The sequence below is a fragment of the Bos mutus genome, chromosome 2, assembly GCF_027580195.1.
Source record: "Bos mutus isolate GX-2022 chromosome 2, NWIPB_WYAK_1.1, whole genome shotgun sequence".
In the NCBI taxonomy this organism is placed as follows: domain Eukaryota; kingdom Metazoa; phylum Chordata; class Mammalia; order Artiodactyla; family Bovidae; genus Bos; species Bos mutus.
In genome coordinates, this window is record NC_091618.1 from 397237 (window position 1) to 421600 (window position 24364).

The 24364-nt window shown below is 46.9% G+C and overlaps 1 protein-coding gene across 1 annotated transcript in view; it reads right to left on the reverse strand.

Moving 5' to 3' along the window:
• The window catches only part of SPATA21 (spermatogenesis associated 21), a 29577-nt gene extending 5471 nt beyond the window's left edge, over positions 1–24106 (reverse strand). The window contains exons 1-5 of the mRNA XM_070381648.1: positions 23535–24106; positions 23073–23161; positions 19319–19456; positions 16146–16217; positions 15910–16027 (exon numbers count right to left, since the gene is read on the reverse strand). Of these exons, the coding sequence (XP_070237749.1) occupies positions 15910–16027; positions 16146–16217; positions 19319–19456; positions 23073–23161; positions 23535–24106 (989 nt within the window). The remainder of the gene's footprint in view (positions 1–15909; positions 16028–16145; positions 16218–19318; positions 19457–23072; positions 23162–23534) is intronic.
• Positions 24107–24364: the final 258 nt, after the last annotated feature.

A 24364-nucleotide genomic window follows, 5' to 3' on the forward strand; every position in this document is an offset into this window, starting at 1 on the left:
CCTGGAGCTGGGGGTTTTCATGAGGGTCACACACAGGAAATGAACTCCAGAGCCCTCGCATGGAGACTGGGTCCAGATCCCTGTGTAAAATTACGACCTGAAAAGGCAACATCCTGAGTAAAAAGATGGACTAGAAAATAACTTCACCCAACGGGAGCCCACAGAACTGATCAGAGGGTGTGCAAGCTTCTCAGTCACAACTTTAAAGGAAACTGCTTGCTCTCTCCTTCCTCTCCTTCCGCTTCTTACAGGCTTGAATGTAGATGTGTTTTGGTAAACTGGCTTAGGATCGACCCAGGGAATGGTGGGACGATCAGTGGGGTAGAAGCTGGGTGCCTGAACAACTCTGCCTTCCCACCTGCTTCCTCCAGACCATCCATGTGAGAGAAATAAACTACGTTGTTTAAACTACAGCACACGGGTCTATTCCTTAACCAATACACTAATCTAGAATTCTGTGCCCAGCTGAGCTGTTCAGTAAGAATGACAGAATAAGCATTTGTAGGCATACAAAATCTTAACACTTTTGCCTCCCATGCATCCTTTCTCAGGAAGCTCCTAGAGGGCATGTTCTTCCAAAATGAGGGCAGAAACCAAAAAAGAAAAGGAAGATATACATACAGGAAATAAGAGACCTAACACAGAAGACAGACGGACGTTAAAGATGGTGAACAGATCCCACGAGGGCAGCGCAACCCCCATAGCGGACAACCAGTTTAGATGAGGTCACTGTAGCTAAAAACACAGAAATATCTAGGGTGGGCATTCCCATACCTGGTGTTAGCTTTCTAACCCCAAAGCTACTGGTAAAACATGCTTCCTTTTTTTTTTTTTTTTAAGCAAATCAAACCAAGAAAGAGTAAGCAAACCAAGAAAAGGTAATACATGTGATCCAGTAGCCAGAATTCCTATCGGAAGGAAGAATTTCTAGGATGACTACAGACTCCCAAGATGACAGCTCTGTCACAGGCCTAAAAGGAAATCAATCCAAAACTGAGAAGAATGGAGTTATTTAGAGAATGCTGCCAAGAAACTGAAGTTTTAGGAAGGTGCAAGAATTATCAGTGAACACAAAGGAAAAACTATCAAGGCAGGGCTTCCCTGGTTGTCCAGGGAATGACGCCTTGCAATGTGAAGGACCAGTTCAACCCCTGGTCTGGAAGATGCCACGTGCTACGGGGCAACTAAGGCCCCGCGGCACAACCAGCAAAGCCCGCGTGCCCGGAGCCCGCGCTCTGCAAGCGGAGGCCCCTGTAGTGAGGCGCACGCACCGCAGCAACTAGCAAAGCCCGCGTGCCCGGAGCCCGCGCTCTACAAGCAGAGGCCACTGTAGTGAGGTGCACGCACCGCAGCAGAGCAGCCTCCCACCCCCGCCGCTCAGCCCTGCTCGCCACAACTGGAGAAAGCCTGCATGCAGCCGTGAAGACCCAGCACTGCCCCCAAAATTGATATTTCTAAAAAAGGCGATTGTCGACTGAGAAAATAAAACAAGAAAGAAAATTAAATCAGTATTATAAATGCTCAGCTATGAATAATTGCATAGCTATAATATTAGAAACCGCAAATATTTAGTAAAAAAGTGATAATATATTGGGACAGGGAGGAGCTGAAGGGACAGTTGTATCAGACAGCTAAATTCTCACCGTAACAGGAAGTCGGGAGACAGAAGTCGATAACCAGTATGTTGTAGTGCATCCGTAGCATGTAGACATAAATGCCAAAAATACTCAAGAAGAAAGGGGAAGTCTGGAGAGGGTGTGGAGAAAAGGGGTCCGCTCACGCTACTGGTGGAGATGTGAACTAGCACAGTTCACAGTGAACTGTGTAGAGGTTCTTAAAAAAAATGAAAAATAGAGTTACCATATGACCTAGCAATCCCACTCCTGGGCATATATCTGGAAAAGATGAAAACTCTAATTGAAAAAGATACGTGCACCCCAGGGTTCACAGCAGCACTATTTGCAATAGTCAAGACATGGAAGCAACCTAGATGTCCATCAAAAGATGAATGAATACAGAAGATAGAATATAAAGCGGAGCAGTAATCATAAAAGAATGAAATAATGCCTTTTGCAGCAATACTGATGAACCTAGAGATTATCACAGTGAAGTATGGTCAGAGAAAGACACTTACATGTGGGATCTAAAGAATGATACAAATGAACTTATTTACAAAACAGAAATAGATTGCTGTAAAAAGTCTGTGCTCCGCCTCCTCCCATCTCCCCTCACCCCAGTCAGCACTAATCTTTTTACTGTCTTCATTGTTTTGTCTTTTCCAGAATGTCATGTAGTTGGAATTATAAACTATATAGCCTTTTCAGATCAGTTTTTTTCACTTCAGTTCAGTCGCTCAGTCGTGTCCGACTCTTTGCGACCCCATGGACTACAGCATGCCAGGCTTCCCTGTCTGTCACCAACTCCCGGAGCTTGCTCAAATTCATGTCCATTGAGTCGATGATGCCATCCAACCATCTCATCCTCTGTCACCCCCTTCTCCTCCTGCTTTCAGTGTTTCCCAGGATCAGGGTCTTTTCTAATGAGTCAGTTGTTCGCATCAGGTGGCCAAAATATTGCAGTTTCAGCTTCAGCATCAGTCCTTCCAATGAATATTCAGGACTGATTTCCTTTAGCATTGACTGGTTTGATCTCCTTGCAGTCCAAAAGACTCCCAAGAGTCTTCTCCAACACCACAGTTCAAGAGCATTAATTCTTCAGTGCTCAGCTTTCTTTATAAACCAACTCTCACATCCATATGTGACCACTGGAAAAACAATAGCTTTGACTAGACAGACCTTTGTTGGCAAAGTGATGTCTCTGCTTTTTAATATGCTGTCTAGGTTGGTCATAGCTTTTCTTCCAAGGAGCAAGCATCTTTTAATATCATGGCTGCAGTCACCATCTGCAGTGATTTTGGAGCCCAAGAAAATAAAGTCTGTCACTGTTTCCACTGTTTCCCCATCTATTTGCCATGAAGTGATGGGACCGGATTGCCATGATCTTAGTTTTTTGAATGCTGAGTTTTAAGCCAGTTTTTTCACTCTCCTCTTAACTTAGCAACTGAAAAACAACCAATTCTACTGTATAGATGTAGCACAGCTAATTTATCCGTTCACCTACTGAAGGACATCTTGGTTGCCTCCAAGTTTTGGCAATTATGAATACAACTGCTATACACATCTGTGTGCACGTTTTTGTGTGGACTGAATTTTCAGTTTATTGGGGTGAATCTCAAGCGGCACAGCTGCTGGATCATGTAAGAGTTTGTTTAGTTTTGTAAGAAACCACCAAACGGCCTTCCAAAGTGACAGTACCATTTTGCATTCCCACCAGAAATGAAACAAGACTTACTTTGATTGCACATCCTTGCCCGCATGTGAAGACTGTCAGCGTCTTGGACCTTCACCATTCTAACAGGTGTACAGTAGCATCTCATTGTTGTTTTAATTTGCAATTCCCTAATGACACATGATGTCGAACATCTTTTCATATGCTTGTTGATCATCCATGTACCATCTTTGGTGTTTATTCAAATCTTTTGCCTACTTCTTAAGCAAGTTGTTTGATTTCCTGTTATTTCATTTAAAAACTCCTTTGTAAATTTTAGATAACTGTTTTTATTAGATAAGTTTTGAAAATATCTTCTCTCAGTCTGTGTCCTGTCTTCTCACTCTCTTGATATTTGGTGTTTTGTGTTGACATTTGCACTAAAGCTACAAAACATTGGGGGGGGATGTAAAACCACCTTAGCATAAATCAAGGAAGCGGCACCAAACTCCTCTCAGAGTCACTGTATTCTTCAGTGCCAGGCCAGGGCTCACATGCTGTAACCAGAAGATTCTGCATGGTACAACTAAGATCTGGCACAGCCAAATCAATAAATAATTTTAAGAAAAATGATTTCTGATTAAAAACACACTGAGTAAAAAAAGAAAAATCCTTGGTGAAAATAAAGTTATTAATTGTATTAAACCTTGACTCTTGAGTACTTCGCGCTTGATTACTCCATAAATATTCTTTTCTCTTGGCTGCACTGGAGATCTTACTTGCAGCACACCAGTGGTAGAGAACCCGCCTGCCACTGCAGGAGACATAAGAAACGTGGGTTCCATCCCTGGGTCTGGAAGACCCCCTGGAGGAGGGCATGGCAACCCACTCCAGTGTTCTTGCCTGGAGAACCCCATGGACAGAGGAGCCTGGCGGCTACAGTGCATCAGGCTGCGCAGAGTTGGACACGACTGAAGTGACAGCATGCACGCATGCAGGACGGCTAGTTGCAGCATTTGGGATCTTTTCAGTTGCAACACGTGCAGCACGCAAACTCTTAGTTTCTGCATGAGGGATCTAATTCCCCGACCAGGGGTCGAACCTGGGCTCCTGCATTAGGAGTGTAGAGTCGAAGTTACTGGACTGACAGGAAGTCCCTCTATAAATATTCTTTTTTAAAAAATATTTATTTATTCGGTGGCAATAGGTCTTAGTTGCAGCATGTGGGATTGACCAAGGATGGAACCCAAGCCCCTTGCATTGGAAACAAGGCATCTTAGCCACTGGACCAGCAGGGAAGTCCCTGTAAGTGCTCTTTAGAAGCCCTGCTGCTGCATACTATGACTGTCTTGAGGAAAAGCGCGTGTGCCACTGAGTTGTGGGCTACACTGGTCATTGTTTTTTCTTTTGAAGGGGTTCAGAACCTGCCACCCCCACAATATGCCACTTTGGGATGTTGGTTATTTTGGTTTTGTGGGTGTTTTTTGTTTTGTTTTGGCTCTGTCACAAGGCTTGAAGGATCTTAGTTCCCTAACAAGGTCTCGAACCCAGGCCAGTACAGTGAAAACACCAAGTCCTAAGTACTGGACCCCCAGGGAACTCCATACTGCTTATTTTGAATTAAAGGCACTCGATAAACTGTAGATGCAAGAGGGGTACACTGACCTTCCTTTTTTTCCCTAAAAGCAGGATATAAATATGCCACGTGAGAGGTGCCTTCTCTATGGTAGGAGGAAGAAGCATTCTTATCACAAGAGATGAGGCTCAGAGGCCAAGAGAACTGTGTCCAGTTAAGCGGTGTTTTCCTTCAGCCTGCCCGTATGAGGTCCAGGGCACACAGGAGCCTAGTGGGCCACGTCCATCAGGTCGCAAGAGTTGGACATGGCTTAGCAACAACCATCGCCACCACGTCACTTAGGCACTCTTCTACAGCGACTACTCTTTGCTCAGCTGGTATACAGGCACTTAGGCCTGGGCACTTCTTTGGGTCTTCATTTTTCTTGTGAGCGTTCTTCTTCTTTTGGTCATGTAAATACATTTTATGCTTTTCTCCTGTCTTATGTCAGTCCCAGCTGAAAACCCTAATAGGACAGGGGAAAACTTCAGCTCCTATATGTTTTTAAGAAGGATGAGTTAGCATTGTCTGGGACACCCTCCTCTGGGGCGGGGTGGGGCGGGAAAGGAGGGCTGCCCCTGAGAGATCCTGGGTCCTGACTAAACTGGCCGAAGTTAGCATTTCCAACCACATCATTCCTACCTCCTCTATCCGTGTGATTTCCCAGGCAATACTGGCGCATGTTGCCATTTCCTTCTCCAGGGCGTCTTCCCGACCCAGGGATCAAAGCCCAGGTCAGCAATTGCAGGTGGCCTCCTGCGTTGCTGGGGGACTCTTTACCAACTCCCTGGGGGAGCTACCAGGGAAGACTGGTCAAGAGAGGAAGGTAATAATTCCTTCTTGTCCCTTCCTTTCCAAATTCAGATCGGCAGGAAAAAAAAAAAAACATTTGTAAGAATTAGTTATTTGGGATGAGACTCTTGCGAATTTGGTTTTGGGTACCCACTGGTCATTGATCCTTTCTGTCCCAGGCATGGCTTCTCTGGTGGCTTAGACGGTAAAGAATCTGCCAGCAGTGCAGGAGACGTGAGTTCCATCCCTGGGTTGGGAAGAGCCCCTGGAGAAGGAGATGACAAGCCACGTCATCTCCTTTCCCATTTCTTCCCTGGCTTTAGCGGGCTTTAGTCCATAGGATCACCAGAGTCAGTCACAACTGAGCGACTGACGCTCCCAGGGACAGCTATTGCTTTCCCTCTTTTCTCATTTTCTGTCCTGAGGTCTTAGCTGTCTGCCTGCCCGGGCATGCAAGTTGTCGGGCCGGTCTGTGTCTGTAGGTGGCCAGTTGTCAGGCTGGGAGCCCTGAGAATACACAGGTGTCCTCACGGAAATGTGGGTCACATTCTGTTTATGGCTAGTATCCGAGGAGCCGTCGACAGTTGACGAGATGTGGAGGTTATTTACGACTTTCTTGGCCGTCTTGGAGGAGACTCTGGGTCTTGGGAGGGCTGTACGTTTGGCGCCCTCTTTGAAGATGCCTCTTGCATTGGTGGTTGAGTCATAGAAAGCTCATTAGTTTCGGTTTTGAGTCACTTGAAACAGGTGTGCCTTTGGTTTTACGAGAAAAAAACAAAAAAGTTTGATACTGCCAGTAAAATTCACTGTTTGTAGCAGCTGAAACATGATAAGATGTTGAGTGATTTTTTTAAGGGATTATATGCTTAGAAGTTGGCCTGATATTCAGAGGCTGTGTTTCCTAAGCTAAAATAAAACTATTGTACTCAGAGGAGAAAAAAAGAAAAAAAAATTCTGAAGCCTTTGTGGAATTATTTATTAAAATATTCCAAAGCCACACAGCTCTAAATCTACAACACAGGAGTCTTACAATTTCCATCTGGAGACTGGAAGGAAAAGTCTTCTCCTTAACATAAAGAAACAAATCCAAGATAATGCACTGGATGGGTAAGTCACCCTTCTTGGTATCATTCAAGCAGCAATCCAATTCTCTGAGAATTAAAAACAACTGTCCTTGTCTTGTAAAGTAGCTCTTTAAAAAAACACCAGTGTGCCTCTAGGAGTAATTCAAAACCAGTCTTACCAGTCCCAAAACCTCCTTATTGTCTCAAGGCACTTTCAGATACTGTAAAATATCAGGACATTGGAAACAGAACAAAATTATCATGCACTTAAGAGGGCCATGTGGCACCAAAAGTCTTAAAGCACTTCTCCACAAATATTAGTAAAAAGCTTTAGCCTTCTGGGCAACTGACTTTAACTTGTTCCATCTGCCAGAAATATAATTTGGATCCAACTATTTTTTTTTTATAGCCTAGTAAACTTCATATTATTGTACCTACCTCATAACTAAGGCTTTAAATGAAAGCCTTAAGACCTGTCTTGGCACCTGTCTGTATGTTTACATATGCATATGTATATATTGTTGCTGTTCAGTCGCTCAGTCATGCTGACTCTTTGCGACCCCATGTATATACACATATATATATAATATGTATGTAATGTTTTTCTACTCCAGACAGTATTCCTAAAAATTAACTTGTAAGAGAGCTGTATTTAATTGGCTTAAGGAAAGAAAAAAAAAAAAAACCTCTCTAAAGCTGAGACTAGTCAAACAAGCATATCTTATCTCTACCAGATGTTTACCATTATAATGGTATGAATTCAACCCAAGAACAAAATGTACAATTAAAGTGCATTGCTTGATGTGTGTCAACCATGACGGTAAATTTAAAGAAAAAGGAAGAGAGCGATATGTTGAAGTTCCTGTGTTCTTTTCCATAGAACATCCGCCACTAGACCACTCAGGTATGACCGAAATCAAATCCCTTACAATTATACAGTGTAAGTGACAAGTAGATTCAAGGGATTAGATCTGATAGAGTGCCTGAGAGCTATGGATGGAGGTTCGGAGGTTCGTGACATTGTACAGGAGGCAGTGAACAAGACGAACCCCAAGAAAAAGAAATGCAAAAAGGCAAAATGGTTGTCTGACCAGGCCTTACAAAGAGCTGAAAAAAGAAGATAAGCTAAAGACAAATGAGAAAAGGAAATACCCATTTGAATGCAGAGTTCCAAAGAATACCAAGGAACCATAAGAAAGCCTTCCTCAGCGATCAATGCAAAGAAATAGAAGAAAACAATAGAATGGGAAAGACTAGAGATCTCATCAAGAAAATTAGAGATACCAAGGGAACATTTCATGCAAAGACGGGCACAATAAAGGACAGAAATGGTATGGACCTAACAGAAGCAGAAGATATTAAGGAAGTGGCAAGAATACACAGAAGAACTATAAAAAAAGATCTTCATGACCCAGATAACCACGATGGTGTGATCACTCACCTAGAGCCAGACATCACATGAATGTGAAGTCAAGTGGGCCTTAGGAAGCATCACTATGAACAAAGCTAGTGGAGGTGATGGAATTCCAGTGGAGCTATTTCAAATCCTAAAAGATGATGCTGTGAAAGTGCTGCATTCAGTATGCCAGCAAATTTGGAAAACTCAGCAGTGGCCACAGGACTGGAAAAGTCACTTTTCATTCCAATCCCAAAGAAATGCAATACCAAAGAATGTTCAAACTACCGCACAATTGCACTCATCTCACACACTAGTAAAGTAGTGCTCAAAATTCTCCAAGCCAGGCTTCAGCAATACGTGAACTGTGAACTTCCTGATGTTCAAGCTGGTTTTAGAAAAGGCAGAGGAACCAGAGATCAAATTGCCAACATCCGCTGGATCATCGAAAAAGCAAGAGAGTTCCAGAAAAACATCTATTTCTGCTTTGTTGACTATGCCAAAGCCTTTGACTGTGTGGATCACAATAAACTGTGGAAAATTCTGAAAGAGATGGGAATACCAGACCACCTGATCTGCCTCTTGAGAAATTTGTATGCAGGTCAGGAAGCAACAGTTAGAACTGGACATGGAACAACAGACTGGTTCCAAATAGGAAAAGGAGTTCGTCAAGGCTGTATATTGTCACCCTGCTTATTTAACTTATATGCAGAGTACATCGTGAGAAACGCTGGACTGGAAGAAACACAAGCTGGAATCAAGATTGCCGGGAGAAATATCAACAACCCCAGATATGCAGATGACACCACCCTTGTGGCAGAAAGTGAAGAGGAACTAAAAAGCCTCTTGATGAAAGTGAAAGTGGAGAGTGAAAAAGTTGGCTTAAAGCTCAACATTCAGAAAACAAAGATCATGGCATCCGGTCCCATCACTTCATGGGAGATAGATGGGGAAACAGTGGAAACAGTGTCAGACTATTTTTCTGAGCTCCAAAATCACTACAGATGGTGACTGCAGCCATGAAATTAAAAGACGCTTACTCCTTGGAAGGAAAGTTATGACCAACCTAGATAGCATATTCAAAAGCAGACATCACTTTGCCAACAAAGGTCCGTCTAGTAAAGGCTACGGCTTTTCCTGTGGTCATGTATGGATGTGAGAGTTGGACTGTGAAGAAAGCTTAGCGCCGAAGAATTGATGCTTCTGAACTGTGGTGTTGGAGAAGACTCTTGAGAGTCCCTTGGACTGCAAGGAGATCCAACCAGTCCATTCTGAAGGAGATCAGCCCTGGGATTTCTTTGGAAGGAATGATGCTAAAGCTGAAACTCCAGTACTTTGGCCACCTCATGCGAAGAGTTGACTCATTGGAAAAGACTCTGATGCTGGGAGGGATTGGTGGCAAGAGGAGAAGGGGACAACTCCGAGGATGAGATGGCTGGATGGCATCACTGACTTGATGGACGTGAGTCTGGGTGAACTCCGGGAGCTGGTGATGGACAGGGAGGCCTGGCGTGCTGCGATTCATGGGGTCGCAAAGAGTCGGACACGAGTGAGCGACTGATCTGATCTGATGCAGAGTACATCATGAGAAACACTGGGCTGGATGAAGCACAAGCTGGAATCAAGATTGCTGGGAGAAACATCAATAACCTCAGATATGCAGATTAACACCACCCTTATGGCAGAAAGTGAAGAACTAAAGAGCCTCGTGATGAAAGTGAAAGAGGAGAGTGAAAAAGTTGGCTTAAAACTCAACGTTCAGAAAACTAAGATCATGGCAAACAGATGGGGAAACAGTGGAAACAGTGAGACTTTATTTTCTTGGGCTCCAAAATAACTGCAGGTGGTGACTATAGCCATGAAATTAAAAGACACTTGCTCCTTCAAAGAAAAGCTATGACCAACCTAGACAGCATATTAAAAAGCAGAGACATCACTTTGCCGACAAAGGTCCATCTAGTCAAAGGTATGGTTTTTCCATTAGTCTTGTATGGATGTGAGAGTTGGACTATAAAGAAAGCTGAGCACCAAAGAATTGATGCTTCTGAACTGTGGTGTTGGAGAAGACTCTTGAGAGTCCCATGGACTGCAAGATCCAACCAGTCAATCCTAAAGTAAATCAACCCTGAATATTCATTGGAAGGACTGATGCTGAAGCTGAAACTGCACTACTTTGGCCACCTGATGCGAAGAACTGACTCACAAAGCTTGGAAAGATTGAAGGCGGGAGGAGAAGAGGGCAACAGAGGATGAGATGTTTGGATGGCATTACGGACTCGATGGACGTGAATTTGAGTGAGCTCTGGGAGTTGGTAATGAACAGGGAAACCTGAGTGCTGCAGTCCTGGGGTGGCAAAGAGTCGGACAACTAAACTGAACTGAGTGTTCTTTGCTTCTGTGATTTCTGTTTATAAATATATATATACTTCTGTCTTTTGGCTGTGCTGCACAGCATACAGGATGTTTTGCTGACCGTGGATCGAACCTGGGCTTCCACAGTAAAAGAGCCCAATCCTAGCACCTAATATATATGCATTATATATGATGATATATAGTCCCAATAATTATATATAATATACATTTATAAAATATATATATGAACCACTTTGCTGAAACTAACACATTATAAATCAACTACACTTCAATAACAAAACAAATCAATTTTAAAATAATTTAGCCATGCTTAATGAGACTAGACTTGTTTCACAAACAAATTAGTCTTACTTTGATTTTCTTTGAAAAAATGGGCATGATTGTGGAGAGAGACATTCTATGTTTCAACAAAAGCTGTCACACCCTTGTTGGTCGCAGGACAGTTCACTCACTTTGAGCCTTCTGTCCTCTGTATAAATTGCCTCCTGCCACTCTGTGTGCCTGTAAGGTCGTCTTCCTCCCACCCTCCTGAACTGGCACCACTAAAAACTAGGACTGCCCTTTCCCCCCGTGCCCTGCAAGATAAAGCAACTTAACATAAACTTCAAAAGGAAAAACTCACAACAGATTATGTATAAAAACCTGAATGCCTGCTGCCGTTAGTTCACCGGAACACCTGATGCCATCACCAAAGACATTTGAACTGCAAGCCAGAAAATTCCTGAGAGCCCCCAGACAGCCTCCTTTTTTTTGGCTGAGCCTCAGGACTCGAAGGATCCCAGTTCCCACAACCAGGGATTGAACTCGTGCCCCCTGCAGTGGAGTACAGAGTCTCAGCCACTGGACTGCCAGGGAAGTCCCTCAGTCCACCTAAAGATGCTTTGAGCCTGACACTTAAGAATCCTTGAAATTAACTGCCCTCTGGACTCAAAAACTGAGTTCACAATTTGTTCCCGTTAACCTCTGTTTCTCTTTTGTTTTCAAAGAAATGTTCCCCATTAAATGCTTGCTCCAAAAAATTAAAAAAAAAAAAATCTCCATGATATGTGGCTTAAATAAAAAGACTATGAAAATACTTTTTCCAATTACATATTTGTGTGACGACTGATTTCTTCATATTCTTCAACTGAAAAAACAGATTGCAACAGATTGAATGCAGAAGCAGATAAGAAAATCCAGCCAAGTTCTTTTATTCCAGACGCTGAAGAGACTCTCGATACTGTAAAGCAATGACATTCTTCTCATTAACTTTTTTGTTTGTTTTGGAAAGTATTGTTATTTTTTTTATTTAAAATGTTTTGGATTAACATGTAATTGGGTTCAGTTCAGTTGCTCAGTCGTGTCTGACTCTTTGCGACCCCATGAACCGCAGCATGCCAGGCCTTCCTGTCCATCACCAACTCCTGGAGTTCACTCAAACTCACGTCCATTGTGTCAGTGATGGCATCCAACCATCTCATCCTCTGTCATCCCCTTCTCCTTCTGCCCTCAATCTTTCCCAGCATCAGGGTCTTTTCCAATGAGTCAGCTCTTCGCATCAGGTTGCCAAAGTATTTCAGTTTCAGCGTCAACATCAGCCCTTCCAATGAACACCCAGGACTGATCTCCTTCAGGATGAACTGGCTGGATCTCCTTGCAGTCCAAGAGACTGTCAAGAGACTTCTCCAACACCACAGTTCAAAAGCATCAATTCTTCGGCGCTCAGCTTTCTTCACAGTCCAACTCTCACATCCATACATGACTAATGGAAAAACCATAGCCTTGATTAGACGGACCTTTGTTGACAAAGTAATGTCTCTGCTTTTCAATATGCTATCTAGGTTGGTCGTAACTTTCCTTCCAAGGAGTAAGTGTCTTTTAATTTTAGAGCTGCAATCACCATCTGCAGTGATTTTGCAGCCCCAAAAAATAAAGTCAGCCACTGTTTCCACTGTTTCCCCATCTATCTCCCATGAAGTGATGGGACCAGATGCCATGATCTTAGTTTTCTGAATGTTGAGTTTTAAGCCAACTTTTTCACTCTCCACTTTCACTTTCATCAAGAGGCCTTTTAGTTCTTTCTCACTTTCTGCCATAAGGGTGGTGTCATCTGCATATCTGAGGTTACTGATATTTCTCCCAGCAATCTTGATTCCAGCTTGTGTTTCTTCCAGTCCAGTGTTTCTCATGATGTACTATGCACAGAAGTTAAATAAGCAGGGTGACAATATACAGCCTTGACGTACACCTTTTCCTATTTGGAACCAGTCTGTTGTTCCATGTCCAGTTCTAACTGTTGCTTCCTGACCTGCATACAAATTTCTCAAGAGGCAGGTCAGGTGGTCTGGTATTCCCATCTCTTTCAGAATTTTCCACAGTTTATTGTGATCTTCATAGTCAAAGGCTTTGGCATAGTCAATAAAGCAGAAATAGATGTTTTTCTGGAACTCTCTTGCTTTTTCGATGATCCAGCAGATATTGGCAATTTGATCTCTGGTTCCTCTGCCTTTTCTAAAACCAGCTTGAACATCAGGAAGTTCACAGTTCACATATTGCTGAAGCCTGGCTTGGAGAATTTTGAGCATTACTTTACTAGTGTGTGAGATGAGTACAATTATGTGGTAGTCTGAGCATTCTTTGGTATTGCCTTTCTTTGGGATTGGAATGAAAAGTGACTTTTCCAGTCCTGTGGCCACTGCTGAGTTTTCCAAATTTGCTGGCATATTGAGTGCAGCACTTTCACAGCATCATCTTTTAGGATTTGAAGTAGCTCCACTGGAATTCCATCACCTCCACTAGCTTTGTTCATAGTGATGCTTCCTAAGGCCCACTTGACTTCACATTCCATGATGTCTGGCTCTAGGTGAGTGATCACACCATCGTGGTTATCTGGGTCATGAAGATCTTTTTTGTATAGTTCTTCTGTGTATTTTTGCCACCTCTTCTTAATATCTTCTGCTTCTGTTAGGTCCATACCATTTCTGTCCTTTATCGAGCCCATCTTTGCATGAAATGTTCCTAATTTTCTTGAAGAGATCTCTAGTCTTTCCCATTCTATTGTTTTCCTCTATTTCTTTGCATTGATCACTGAGGAAGGCTTTCTTATCTCTCCTTGCTGTTCTTTGGAAGTCTGCATTCAAATGGGTATATCTTTCCTTTTCTCCTTTCCTTTTCGCTTCTCTTCTTTTCACAGCTATTTGCAAGGACTCCTCAAGCAGCCATTTTGCCTTTGCATTTCTTTTTCTTGGGGATGGTCTTGATCCCTGTCTTCTGTAGAATATCACATAGCCGTAGCTTATCTTTGTTAAATAAATAGATATTTATTTTTTAGATCTCTCAGTCTTAAATTCAAGTATAAAAAAATAATAACAGATTTTCTAGATCAAAAAGTTTCAAAACTACAGCTCTGAAGAAACTCTCTCTCAGGTGTCCCAGGAAACAGATACAGAACAGTCACGCTGTTTCTACTATGGCTGGGAACTGAATGTAGACCTAACGTCCACTCACTGATCAAATAGTTTCTATTGTGATGTCGTCATGGTTCCCAGGCTGCTCAGTGGGTATAAAGAATCCACCTGCAGTACATGGGTTTGATCTCGGGGTTGGGAAAATCTCCTGGAGAAGGGCATGGCACCCCACTCCAGTATTCTTGCCTGGAGAATCCCAGGGGCAGAGGAGCAGGCAGCTACAGTCCAGACAGTCACAGGGAGCTGGACACCACTGAAGCCACTGAGCACACACGCGCAGTCAGGGTGTGCTGCAAGCACGGAGCTGGCACGCTGCGACAGAAGCTCCCACACGCGGCAACTAAGAGCTGACACAGCCAAATAGATACATAACATTTTTTTTAAATGTTAAAGTTTGGGGGGAAAGGCATTATGCTGAGTGAAGGAAGCTGGACACTAAAGACTGTACTCTGTATGTTTCCATTTATATGAAGTTATAAGACAGACAAAACCAATCTGTGATGGAAAGAAATTAAAAGAAGTGTAGTTTCAGGGACCAGCTGGGAAGGGTCATGAGGGCACTTTCTGGAATGATAGTAAAATTTTGTATAACTTGACAGGGGCTCAGGTTGCTGGGGTGTGGGAATTTGTTGAGACTCACTAAATGATACACATAAGATCTGTGCATTTCACCGAATGTACATTATATGAATCTCAAAAGATATGGGTGGGGAAGCTCTATACAAATATTGATCATTAGCTGATGATAGGTATTGGGTTGGCCAAAAAGTATATTCAAGTTTTTCTGTAAGATGTTATGAAAAACCCAAACAAACGTTTTGCCCAGCCCAAAATACTGACGTATTTAGAGGGAAATGACTATAATTTACTATAAAACGAAATAAAAAACAAGACAGACTGGAGAATAGAGGGATGGATAGGTAAAAGAAGGGCAAAATAGCAACAGTTGAATCTAGGTGGGCATCTAACTGTTCACTGTACAGTTCTTTTAACTTTGCCACACGCTTGAAACTTTCAATGAATGACATGGGAAAAATAAGCAGTGAGATTTTAAAACAAAAGCAAATGAATAAGCGTTGGTTCTTGTTACAAGAGAAAGTACTCTGTGGTTAGGGTAGGGCACTCAGGGGCTTCAAGATGATTGGAAATTACCTATTTTTAAGCTGAAGAAATGGATACATGGGAATTTGTTTTATTGCTTTTTAAATTATTCATTTGCCATCTTCAGGTTGTATATGTTTAGTGATTTAGAGATGCTGGGAAAGACAGATCTCTTGTCTCTGGGGTTTGCTAAGTTGGTGTTGCTGAAACACATGTAATCATTCCACCTCTTCTGGCCTCTGCGGAAAAGGCCTGGTCTGTGGTAGGAAAAAATTATCCAATCTTCTCAACAACAGAGACAAGCCTCTGTGCGCTGCAAGAGCGACCCTTTGCTTCTAGCCATCAAGTGTTCATGTCATTTTTTGTACACAGCCATCTCTTTCTTAGATGAGAGGGACCACCCACCAGCCCACTCTGGAAATGCGGGGAGGCTTCCATCTCTTGTTGTCCAGCCCAAACAGGCTCTGTCCCATTTTCTTTCTGGGATTGCTATATGCGTACTGCAAGAAGGTACTCCTCTTGCTGCTGAGGTTGCAAAACAAGGAGGGTAATGAGCAAGGGCTGCCAGTTGCCATCCTTCTCACTGTGGGAAGAGCCTAGCTGAACTTGAAGCCAATGCAGAGATGAGCAGGAGAGAGAAAGCCTGAATGGTATCAGCTGGTCTCCTGGATCCAGCCATTCCTGAAGCCCTGAGCAGTGATGTGAGCCGATACATTCCCCTTTTGCATAAGCCAGTTTTATGTATGTTTCACTTGCAACTAAGAGTCCTAACTATCCAAAATCCTCCACTGCCAAAAGGCTAGGTGCAATTTCTGTGCCTACAACCCTCCACCCACAACCAAAAGACCTACTCACCTGGTGATCTCTTCTAAGGCTCCTTCGGGTAAGGCCAGCATCTCCACCAGCAGGGACAGGATCTCAAAGAACAGAGTGTCGGGGTTTGGAGGAGCCATGTCCATCAGGGCATTCTGTTCTGGGGACATGGGATGGTAGCTGCCATTACCATTTGACACCCTGGCGTGCCCAAGCCCCCCACTAGCCACCTGCCCCCCCATCCCAGCTCTGAGTGCCCTGGGCTCACCCCTGCTCACCCACAGAGCAGAAGAAGCGCCTGGTGTCTGTCATCACAGTCAAGAAGTCTTTGAAGTTCACGTGACCATCTCCTGTGGGGGCCAGAAGAATACAGAGTGGACAGGGGCCTTCCAGAGCAGGCTCAGACACTGCAACCCAGGCACGGCTGTTAGCATTTACTTGTTGGAGTTGATTATAAAAGTAACACACAGTTGATGTAGAAAGTGTGGGACACTTAGAGAAGTAGAAGGAAAAAAAATAAAATCTCCTGGGTTAGAGGCTCCCAGAAGGTTCTAGAAACAGCAGTCTGGGTTCATGTCACTCACTATCTCTGTGACCCTGCCAAAGTCTCAGCCCCACTAAGCCTTAGTTTTCTCATCTAACAGGGTGAGGATAACCACAACGCCTTTCTCAAGGGAGAGAAATGGAGGCAATGCACTTAGAATAGGGCCATGCACACAAACACGTGCTCAACAAATGTCGGCAACTCTTATTACAATGTGTTAGTCTTGCATGAGCACATATCTTTGCCTACAGTGTTCCCATTGTGGCCTTCAAAGTCCTGCTAGGCCTGCCTGTCAGCTGTCTGCAGCCTCACCAGGTACCAAGCTCCCGCAAGCACTAACCTGCTCCCACCGGGGGCCCCTCCTCCCCGACTCCGGGCCTTTGTACGCACCGCGTTCTCATCTCAGAATTCTCTCCAGCACACGCTAACTCTGTGTTTATTTGTTTTTGTTTCTTGTGGCCATGCGATGCAGCTTGCAGAATCTTAGTTCTGCAACTACAGACTGAACTGCGGCCCCAGAAGTAAAAGTGCCAAGTCCTCACCACTGGACCACCAGGGAATTCCCTCCAGCTCTTTCCCTTAATGCTTCCTTTGACCACCACTTCCTGAGGGAAGTCAGACCAGTATAGGTCAGATTCCCAATTGAACATTCTCATAAAACACCTGTACTTCAACCACACGCTCACGAGACCTGGGGCTTCACGGGAGCTCTGGTGGGCGGGCGCTGGGTGCTTCATTCTGTACTGTGTCCTCAGGACTTAAAACAAAGAGGCGCTTGGGAAATGCTCTCTCACTTTGTTATTACTGTTCAGTCACTGTGTCCAGCTCTTTGCACCCCCATGGACTGTAGCACATGAGTCTCCCTTATCCTTCACTATATCCTGAAATTTACTCAAATTTAGGTCCATTGAGTCAGTAATGCCATCCAACCATCTCATCCTCTGTCGTCCCTTTCTCGTGCCTTCAATCTTTCCCAGCATCAGGGTCTTTCTCAATAAGCCAGCTCTTCACATTAGGTGGCCAAAGTACTGGAGCTTCAGCTTCAGCATCAGTCCTTCCAGTGAATATTCAGGCTTGATTTCCTTTAGGATGGACAGGTTTGATCTCACTGTAGTCCAAGGGACTCTTGAGTCTTCTCCAGCACCACAATTTGAAAGCGTCAGTTCTCTGGCACTCAGTTTTCTTTATAGTTCAACTCTCACATTCATACATAACTACTGGAAAAACCATAGCTTTGACTATACGGACATCTGTTGGCAAAGTGATGTCTCTGCTTTTTAATACGCTGTCTGGGTTTGTCATAGCTTTCCTTCTTTTAAAGGAGCAAGCGTCTTTTAATTTCGTGGCTGCAGTCACTGTCCACAGTGATTTTGGAGCCCAAGAAAATAAAATCTGTCACTGCTTTCCACTTTTCCCTCTTCTATTTGTCATGAAGCAATGGGACCAGATGCCAGTTCTCTCAGCTGCTTGACAAATTAATGAATGGTCTCTAATCCTTAAAGTCATCCTTGGGGTGGGGGGTGTGGACGAGCGGCAGGCGCTAATACTCTAATCCCCCTCATAGATGAGGCCTGAGGCACAGACAAAAACAGGCTGTTGTGTGGGATCACCCAAGGGCCAAGCTGAGGCCAATGCCTAGCCTAGCTTGAGTGAGGACTCGCCCTCAAGACAGTGCTGGAGGAAGCAGGGCTGCCACTCAGGGGTCAGGAGCCCAGGCCCCCAGCGCTCTGCTGTGTTCCCTGCATCTAGTCAACCAAACCACGATGGGACAATGCTCTTCATTCTGTGCCCTAAGCCCTGTGTGCAAGGTATTTCTGCCAGCAGGAATGACCTTCTTCTCGTCCTGCCTAACTCCTGCTTGCTCTTTCACCATTTGGCTCAGGCATCACCTCCTCCAGGAAGCCTTCATCCCTCATCCCTTATCCAAGCCACTGTGAGCACTGCTGCCTTTAGCAACTCTTCCTTCTGTGTCACTGGCTGTGCGAGCATCTCGAGGGCAGATCTCAGAGGTCTCACACATCCCTCTATGCCAGTGCCCAGCACAGGAATGGGCACACGCAGGCAGCTAAAGAACACTTAGAGGATGGACGAGACCAGCGGTCAGCGTCTCCTGCGTGCAGCCTGTGTGCCACGTGCAGTGCTCCGGCTTTGCCTGGGTTACCTCATTCAATCTTCTCAGCAGCTCAGTGAGACGGGTAACTGCTGTGAGCCCCATTTTACAGGCGGGGAAACTGAGATGCGATGAACTTCAGTGACCCTAACCCTAACCCTAGCCCCAGGCCATACAGCCAGTAAAACGAGTGGCCAGGTCACAAGGAATGTCCGACGGAGCACACATAATGTCCTGGAGGAGTGATCTCAGAGATGACCTACATCTTAGGGTCGGGAACTAGGTCTTGGTCATCTCTGGGTCCCCAGAGCCTGGCACTGCATAGGTCCTCAGGAATCACTAACTTTGGGAGCCAGAACCAGCTGTATTATTTGCATTTGCCCAGAGCAAAATGAAAATGCAGCACTTCCCTCGTGGTCCAGTGGTTAAGAACCCACCTTCTAATGCAGGAGCCTCAGGTTCCATCCCTGGTCAGAGACCTAGGATCCCACATGTGGCAGGGTGACTAAGCCCACCGCTCCACAAGAGAAGCCCAGAAGCACTGCGACTAGAGAAAGTCTGAGTGATGCAATGAGGGTCCAGTGCAACCAAAAAAAAAAAAAAAGAAAGAAATGCAGAACAGGGCCCCTCGTTCAAAAATTATCAAGAATTTCTAGACCGCAACAGCAAAACGGTGAACCAAAGTCAGGATCCTGTCACCGAGCCCCATGTGACTGCACAGGTCTCATGCTGCGGGTGAGCCTGATCCCACCAGGGCTCAGGATGAAGCAACCCCAACCCCCCACCCCCGCACTCACCGTCGATGTCAGCGCTCCTCAGGGCACCCTCCACCTGGGCCGTTGTCAGGGAGATGCCCACAAGCAGCAGGATGTTCTCCAGGCTCTGCGCGTCCACCTCACCATGACCGTTGAAGATCTCAAAGTAGCTGCGGAAGGCTGGGGTGGGCGGCGGGGTGGGGAGGGGCGTGGTCACTTCCTGTCTCTAACATGCATCCCATCCGCTCCACGCACCCCTGGGCGAGCCTCCTCTATCTCATGGCTGGGTGGAGAGACGAGTGAAACGCGGAGGAGCAGGCTCCGTAGACGCACCTCTAGTACAAGGTCAGGCCAAGGATGCAGCGGGCTGCCTTCACCGGCACCAGGAGCACGCCCACTCAGGGCACCGCTGCAGTGTGCCAGGAACTATGCCAAGTTCTTCACAGCCAGGTTCTCATGTAATTCTTACAACAGACTCTTAAGAGTAGAATGCTTATTTCCTTGTACGGATGGGGAAACTGAGGCTCAGAGGTTAGAGCACCAGACAGATCTTTTTGACTCTGAGTCTGTGCCTTAGCTTTGGGGCTCTGCAGTTACATATCTAAGCTGAAGCTCCAACACTTGGGCCACCTGATGCAAAGAGCCAACTCATTGGAAATGACCCTGATGCGGGAAACATTGAAGGCAAAAGAAGAGGGTGGCGGCTGATGAGATGGTTAGATGGCATCACCAATTCAATGGACATGAATCTGAGCAAACCTTGGGAGATACTGAAGGACAGGGAAGACTGGCAGGCTGCACTCCACAAGGTCACAAAGAGTTGGACACGGCTTAGCGACTGGGCAATAACGGTTACTTATCTGGATGGACATAGCCTCTAAGATGGGCTTCCCTGGTGGCTCAGATGGTAAAGAATCCACTGGCAATGTGGGAAATCTGGGTTTTATCCCTGGGTTGGGAAGATCCCCTGAAGGAGGGCATGGCAACCCACTCCAGTATCCTTGCTTGGAGGATCGCCATGGATAGAGGAGCCAGGCGGGCTACAGTCCATGGAGTCACAGAGTCAGACAGGACTGAGCAACGAAGCACAGCCTCTGAGATAACTGTCTGGACCAGAGCAGAGGGCCCAGGAGGATGTGTCTCAGTCGCAGGACTCTCTCGAGTGCCAGAGCTGCATCAACTGATAGAAGAGTTACGTCCTGGTCCTAACAAGGGCGGCACCGGTTTCACAGCTCACGGCACAGTCCAGGTTAGAATCAACAGGCCTGCTGACGAGACTGGCTCCGCCATCTGCTGAGAATCAGGGTCGCTGTTACACACGCTGCATCATGCTCACTGCCTACATTCATATATTGAAGCCTTGACACCTGCACTGCCCATCCCCACTTGTCTTAGAATGTGACTGTATCTGGAAATAATGCCTTTAAAAGGGTGATTATGTTAAAATGAGCCCCTTAATCCAGCCTAAGGGGTGTCCTTAAGAGAAGAGGAAATTTGGACAGGGATGCACACAACACAGAGGAAAGGCAGGACCCAGGAGAAGGCAGCCAGCTGCAAGCCAGGAGGGAGGCTCCAGGAGAAACCAACCAACAAAGAGAAGAGGAAGAAACCAAATGTACCAACACCCCAGTCTGGGACTTCTAAACTCCAGAACTACAGGAAAGTAAATTTTAAGCCACCCAGTTGATGGTACTTCCTTATGTCAGCCCAAGCACACTAATATGGTTGCGGTGGGCAAGCCATGGCACTTCTCTGACCCCCAATTTTCTTATCTATAAGGTGGGCAGATAGTGTTGAACATGGAACAATAGACTGGTTCAGAATTGGGAAAGGAGTATGTCAAGGCTGTTGTAAGAGTTACATGAGAACCTGGCTGTGAAGGACTTAGCATACTGCCTGGCACACCGCAGGGGTGCCCTGAATTGGTGGTATTCCTGGTGCAAGGTGAAGGTGTGTATTGTCACCCTGTTTATTAAATTTGCAGGCAGAGTACATCATGCAAAAGGCTGGGCTGGATGAATCACAAGCTGGAATCAAGATTGCTGGGAGAAATATTAACAACCTCTGATATGCAGGTGACACCACCCTTATGGCAGAAACTGAAGAGGAACTAAAGAGCCTCTTGATGAGAGTGAAAGAGGAGAGTGAAAAAGCTGGCTTAAAACTCAACATTCAAAAAATTAAGATCGTGGCACCTGGTCCCATCACTTCATGGCAAATAGATGGGGAAACAGTGGAAACAGTGTCAGACTTTATTTTTCTGGGCTCCAAAATCACTGCAGATGGTGACTGCAGCCATGAAATTAAAAGACGCTTGCTCCTTGGAAGAAAAGCTATGACCAACCTAGACAGCATATTAAAAAGCAGAAATGTCACTTTGCCAATAAAGCTCCGTAATAGTCACAGCCATGGTTTTTGTAGTAGTCATGTACGAATGTGATAGTTGAACCATAAAGAAGGCTGAGCGCCAAAGAATCGAGGCTTTCAACTGTGGTGCTGGAGAAAACTCTTGAGAGTCCCTTGGACGGCAAGGAGATCAAACCAGTCTATCCTAAAGGAAATCACCCCTGAATATTCACTGGAAGGAATGATGCTAAAGCTCCAATACTTTGGCTACCTGATGCAAAGAGCTGACTCATTAGAAAAGACCCTGATGCTGGGAAAGATTGAAGGTGGGAGGAGAAGGGGGTGACAGAGGATGAGATGTTTGGATTGCATCACTGACTCAATGGACATGAGTTTGAGTAAGCTCCAGGAGTTAGTGATGTACAGGGAAGCCTGGCATGCTGCAATACATAGGGTTGCAGAGTTGGACATGACTTGGCAACTGAACAAGAGGGACAGAACAAGACACTCTCCCAGAGAGGCTGTATTAATTCAGCACTTGGGACATCATAGGCCTTGTAACTCTGACACACAGAACTGAAATGTGGGGAAGAGGTAGGGCTGGGCTTAGGGTTGGAGTGAGTGGTGAGCTGCCGCAGGCAGGCAGCCTGAAAAAGGAGATAAACAGAACAGCCCTCATTTAAGATCATCTCAAATCAGGGTGGTTGGGCCATCAGAGCAGGTAGCCAGCTCTTTCCCCACCAGGCGGGCTGAAAGTCCTGGGAGGATGCTGGGTTTCTATGCCAGTGTGTCATGTTGTCCCTGAACTCGGCTCAAGGCGGTGGGGCAATGGGTGCTGGACTTAGAAAAGCCCTCCAGAAAGAGTAGAGAGCTTTAAAGCTGAAAGGAGCAAGGGACTTCCTTGGGGGCCCAGTGGTTAAGAATCCACCTGGCAATACAGGGGCCGGGAGTTTGATCCCTAGTCAGGGAACTAAGATTCCAAATGCCAGGGCACAGCTAAGTGCACACACTGAAGTACTCAAGCCCACGTTTACCGGAGTCCTCGCCCCACAACTCGAGTGCGTGCGCCGAAGTAAAAGATCCTGCCTAGCCCAACAGATCCTGCAACTAAGACCAAGGAACAACATTTTTTTAAAAAGAGTGAACTGCAAGGATCCGGCCCTGGGGAGCCAAAGAGTGTATTCAGGAAAGGCAGAAGGGCCCCCCTGGCCCTGTCTGGGGCTCAGACTGCTTGCTCCGTTCGTTCAGAGACCCTCGGGAAGAGAAGAGGGAAGAGGGCTCTGGTCAGCCGCCTGCCCTTCGCCGCGCCGCCAGCACAGCGCAGGATGGGACGGACACAGGGCCGCGGAGTGATCGCTGGCCAGTATCCAACCCAGACCCGCCAGCCGGAGTACCGAGGGCACTGAGAGCCCTCCCCCCCACCCGGCCCCCGGGGAAGGCCCGCCCTCACCTTCCTCCTGCTTCATGGTGAGGTGCTCCTCGGCCCTCTCCTCCCAGGTCTGACACACATTCAGGAGGCAGCGCTCCTCCAGCTCCTGCCTGCAGAGGACAGAGCCGGGCCCAGGGCACATCCGGCTGCCCACCCCCGCCCCGGACCCCGAAAGCTGGGGGTGTGAGGGGGCAGCCAGGGCAGGGGGGTCATAGGAGGGGCCCTGGGGAGGCTTTGAGAGGTCACAGGAGTCTTTGAGTGACCCGAGGGAGCAAGGCAGAGGTGAGAGGCGTCTAGACGGGTTAGAAAGAGAAGCAGGGTTGGCAATGAGGAAGGGGCTTCAGTGTGAGAGACAGAGAGCCGGGAGAGGCAGGGGACACACAGGAGGGGCAGATGGGCGCGACGCCGGGACGGGAGTCTGGAGGGGATGTGAGGGCCATGGGGCCGCGCTCGGATCCCGACGCTTTCTGGGGTGGCTCCTACCGTGCCTTCAGGCTCCTCTCCCGGCTGTGGCTCAGAAGTTCTGTCCTTCTCCAGGCCAGATCCGACGCGGGCACCGGCAGGACAGCAGCGGGCCCTGGAGCAGGGCCAGGCGTCCCCGCAGGGGCGGGGACTGGCGCGGGGACGGGCGGCCGGGCCCAGGCCCGGGCGGAGGCGGAGGCTGGGGCCTGGGCCGCAGGCAGGGGCGGAGGCAGGCTGGGGGCAGGGGCGGGCACGGGACCCAGGGCCCGGGGGCACCTCCGGCCTGGCAGGGCGCGGGCCTTGGCGGCCCTCCGAAGCGCGGCCTCCTCCTCCTCTACCTCCAGCAGGCGCCTCATGAAGCCGGGCCGGGCGCTGCCGGGATCCCGGGCGCCCGTGGCCGCCGCGGGCTCCTGAGGCTGCTTCTGTGTGGGGTCCAGCCCCCTCGCTCCCGTGTCCACCGCCTCCTGGGGACGGGACGGGCAGGCGATGCGTGAGGCCTCCAGCAGCCGGACGGTCCCGCGAGCTGCTCGCGGCCACCCACCCCAGGGCACCCTCAGCCTCTCCTTCTCCTCTGGGTCCCGGGGAACCCACATCTCTCCAGCATATTCTAGACCCCTTCCGCACGTCCTCCTCGACCCCCGACCTGGGCCTCGTCCCAGCTCTCCGAGCTGTGCTCTTGAGTGGTGCTTCTTTCCTCCTCTGCAGTCAGCGCAGCCTGTCCAGCTCGCTGCTTGCCCTCCCTGGAAGCACGCTCCCTGAGGGCAGGACCGCACCTGCCTCTTTGTCCTATCAACACAGCAGCCTACTCCCACTTGGCAGGCGCTCAGTAGATTCCCATCCACGTGTTCAGC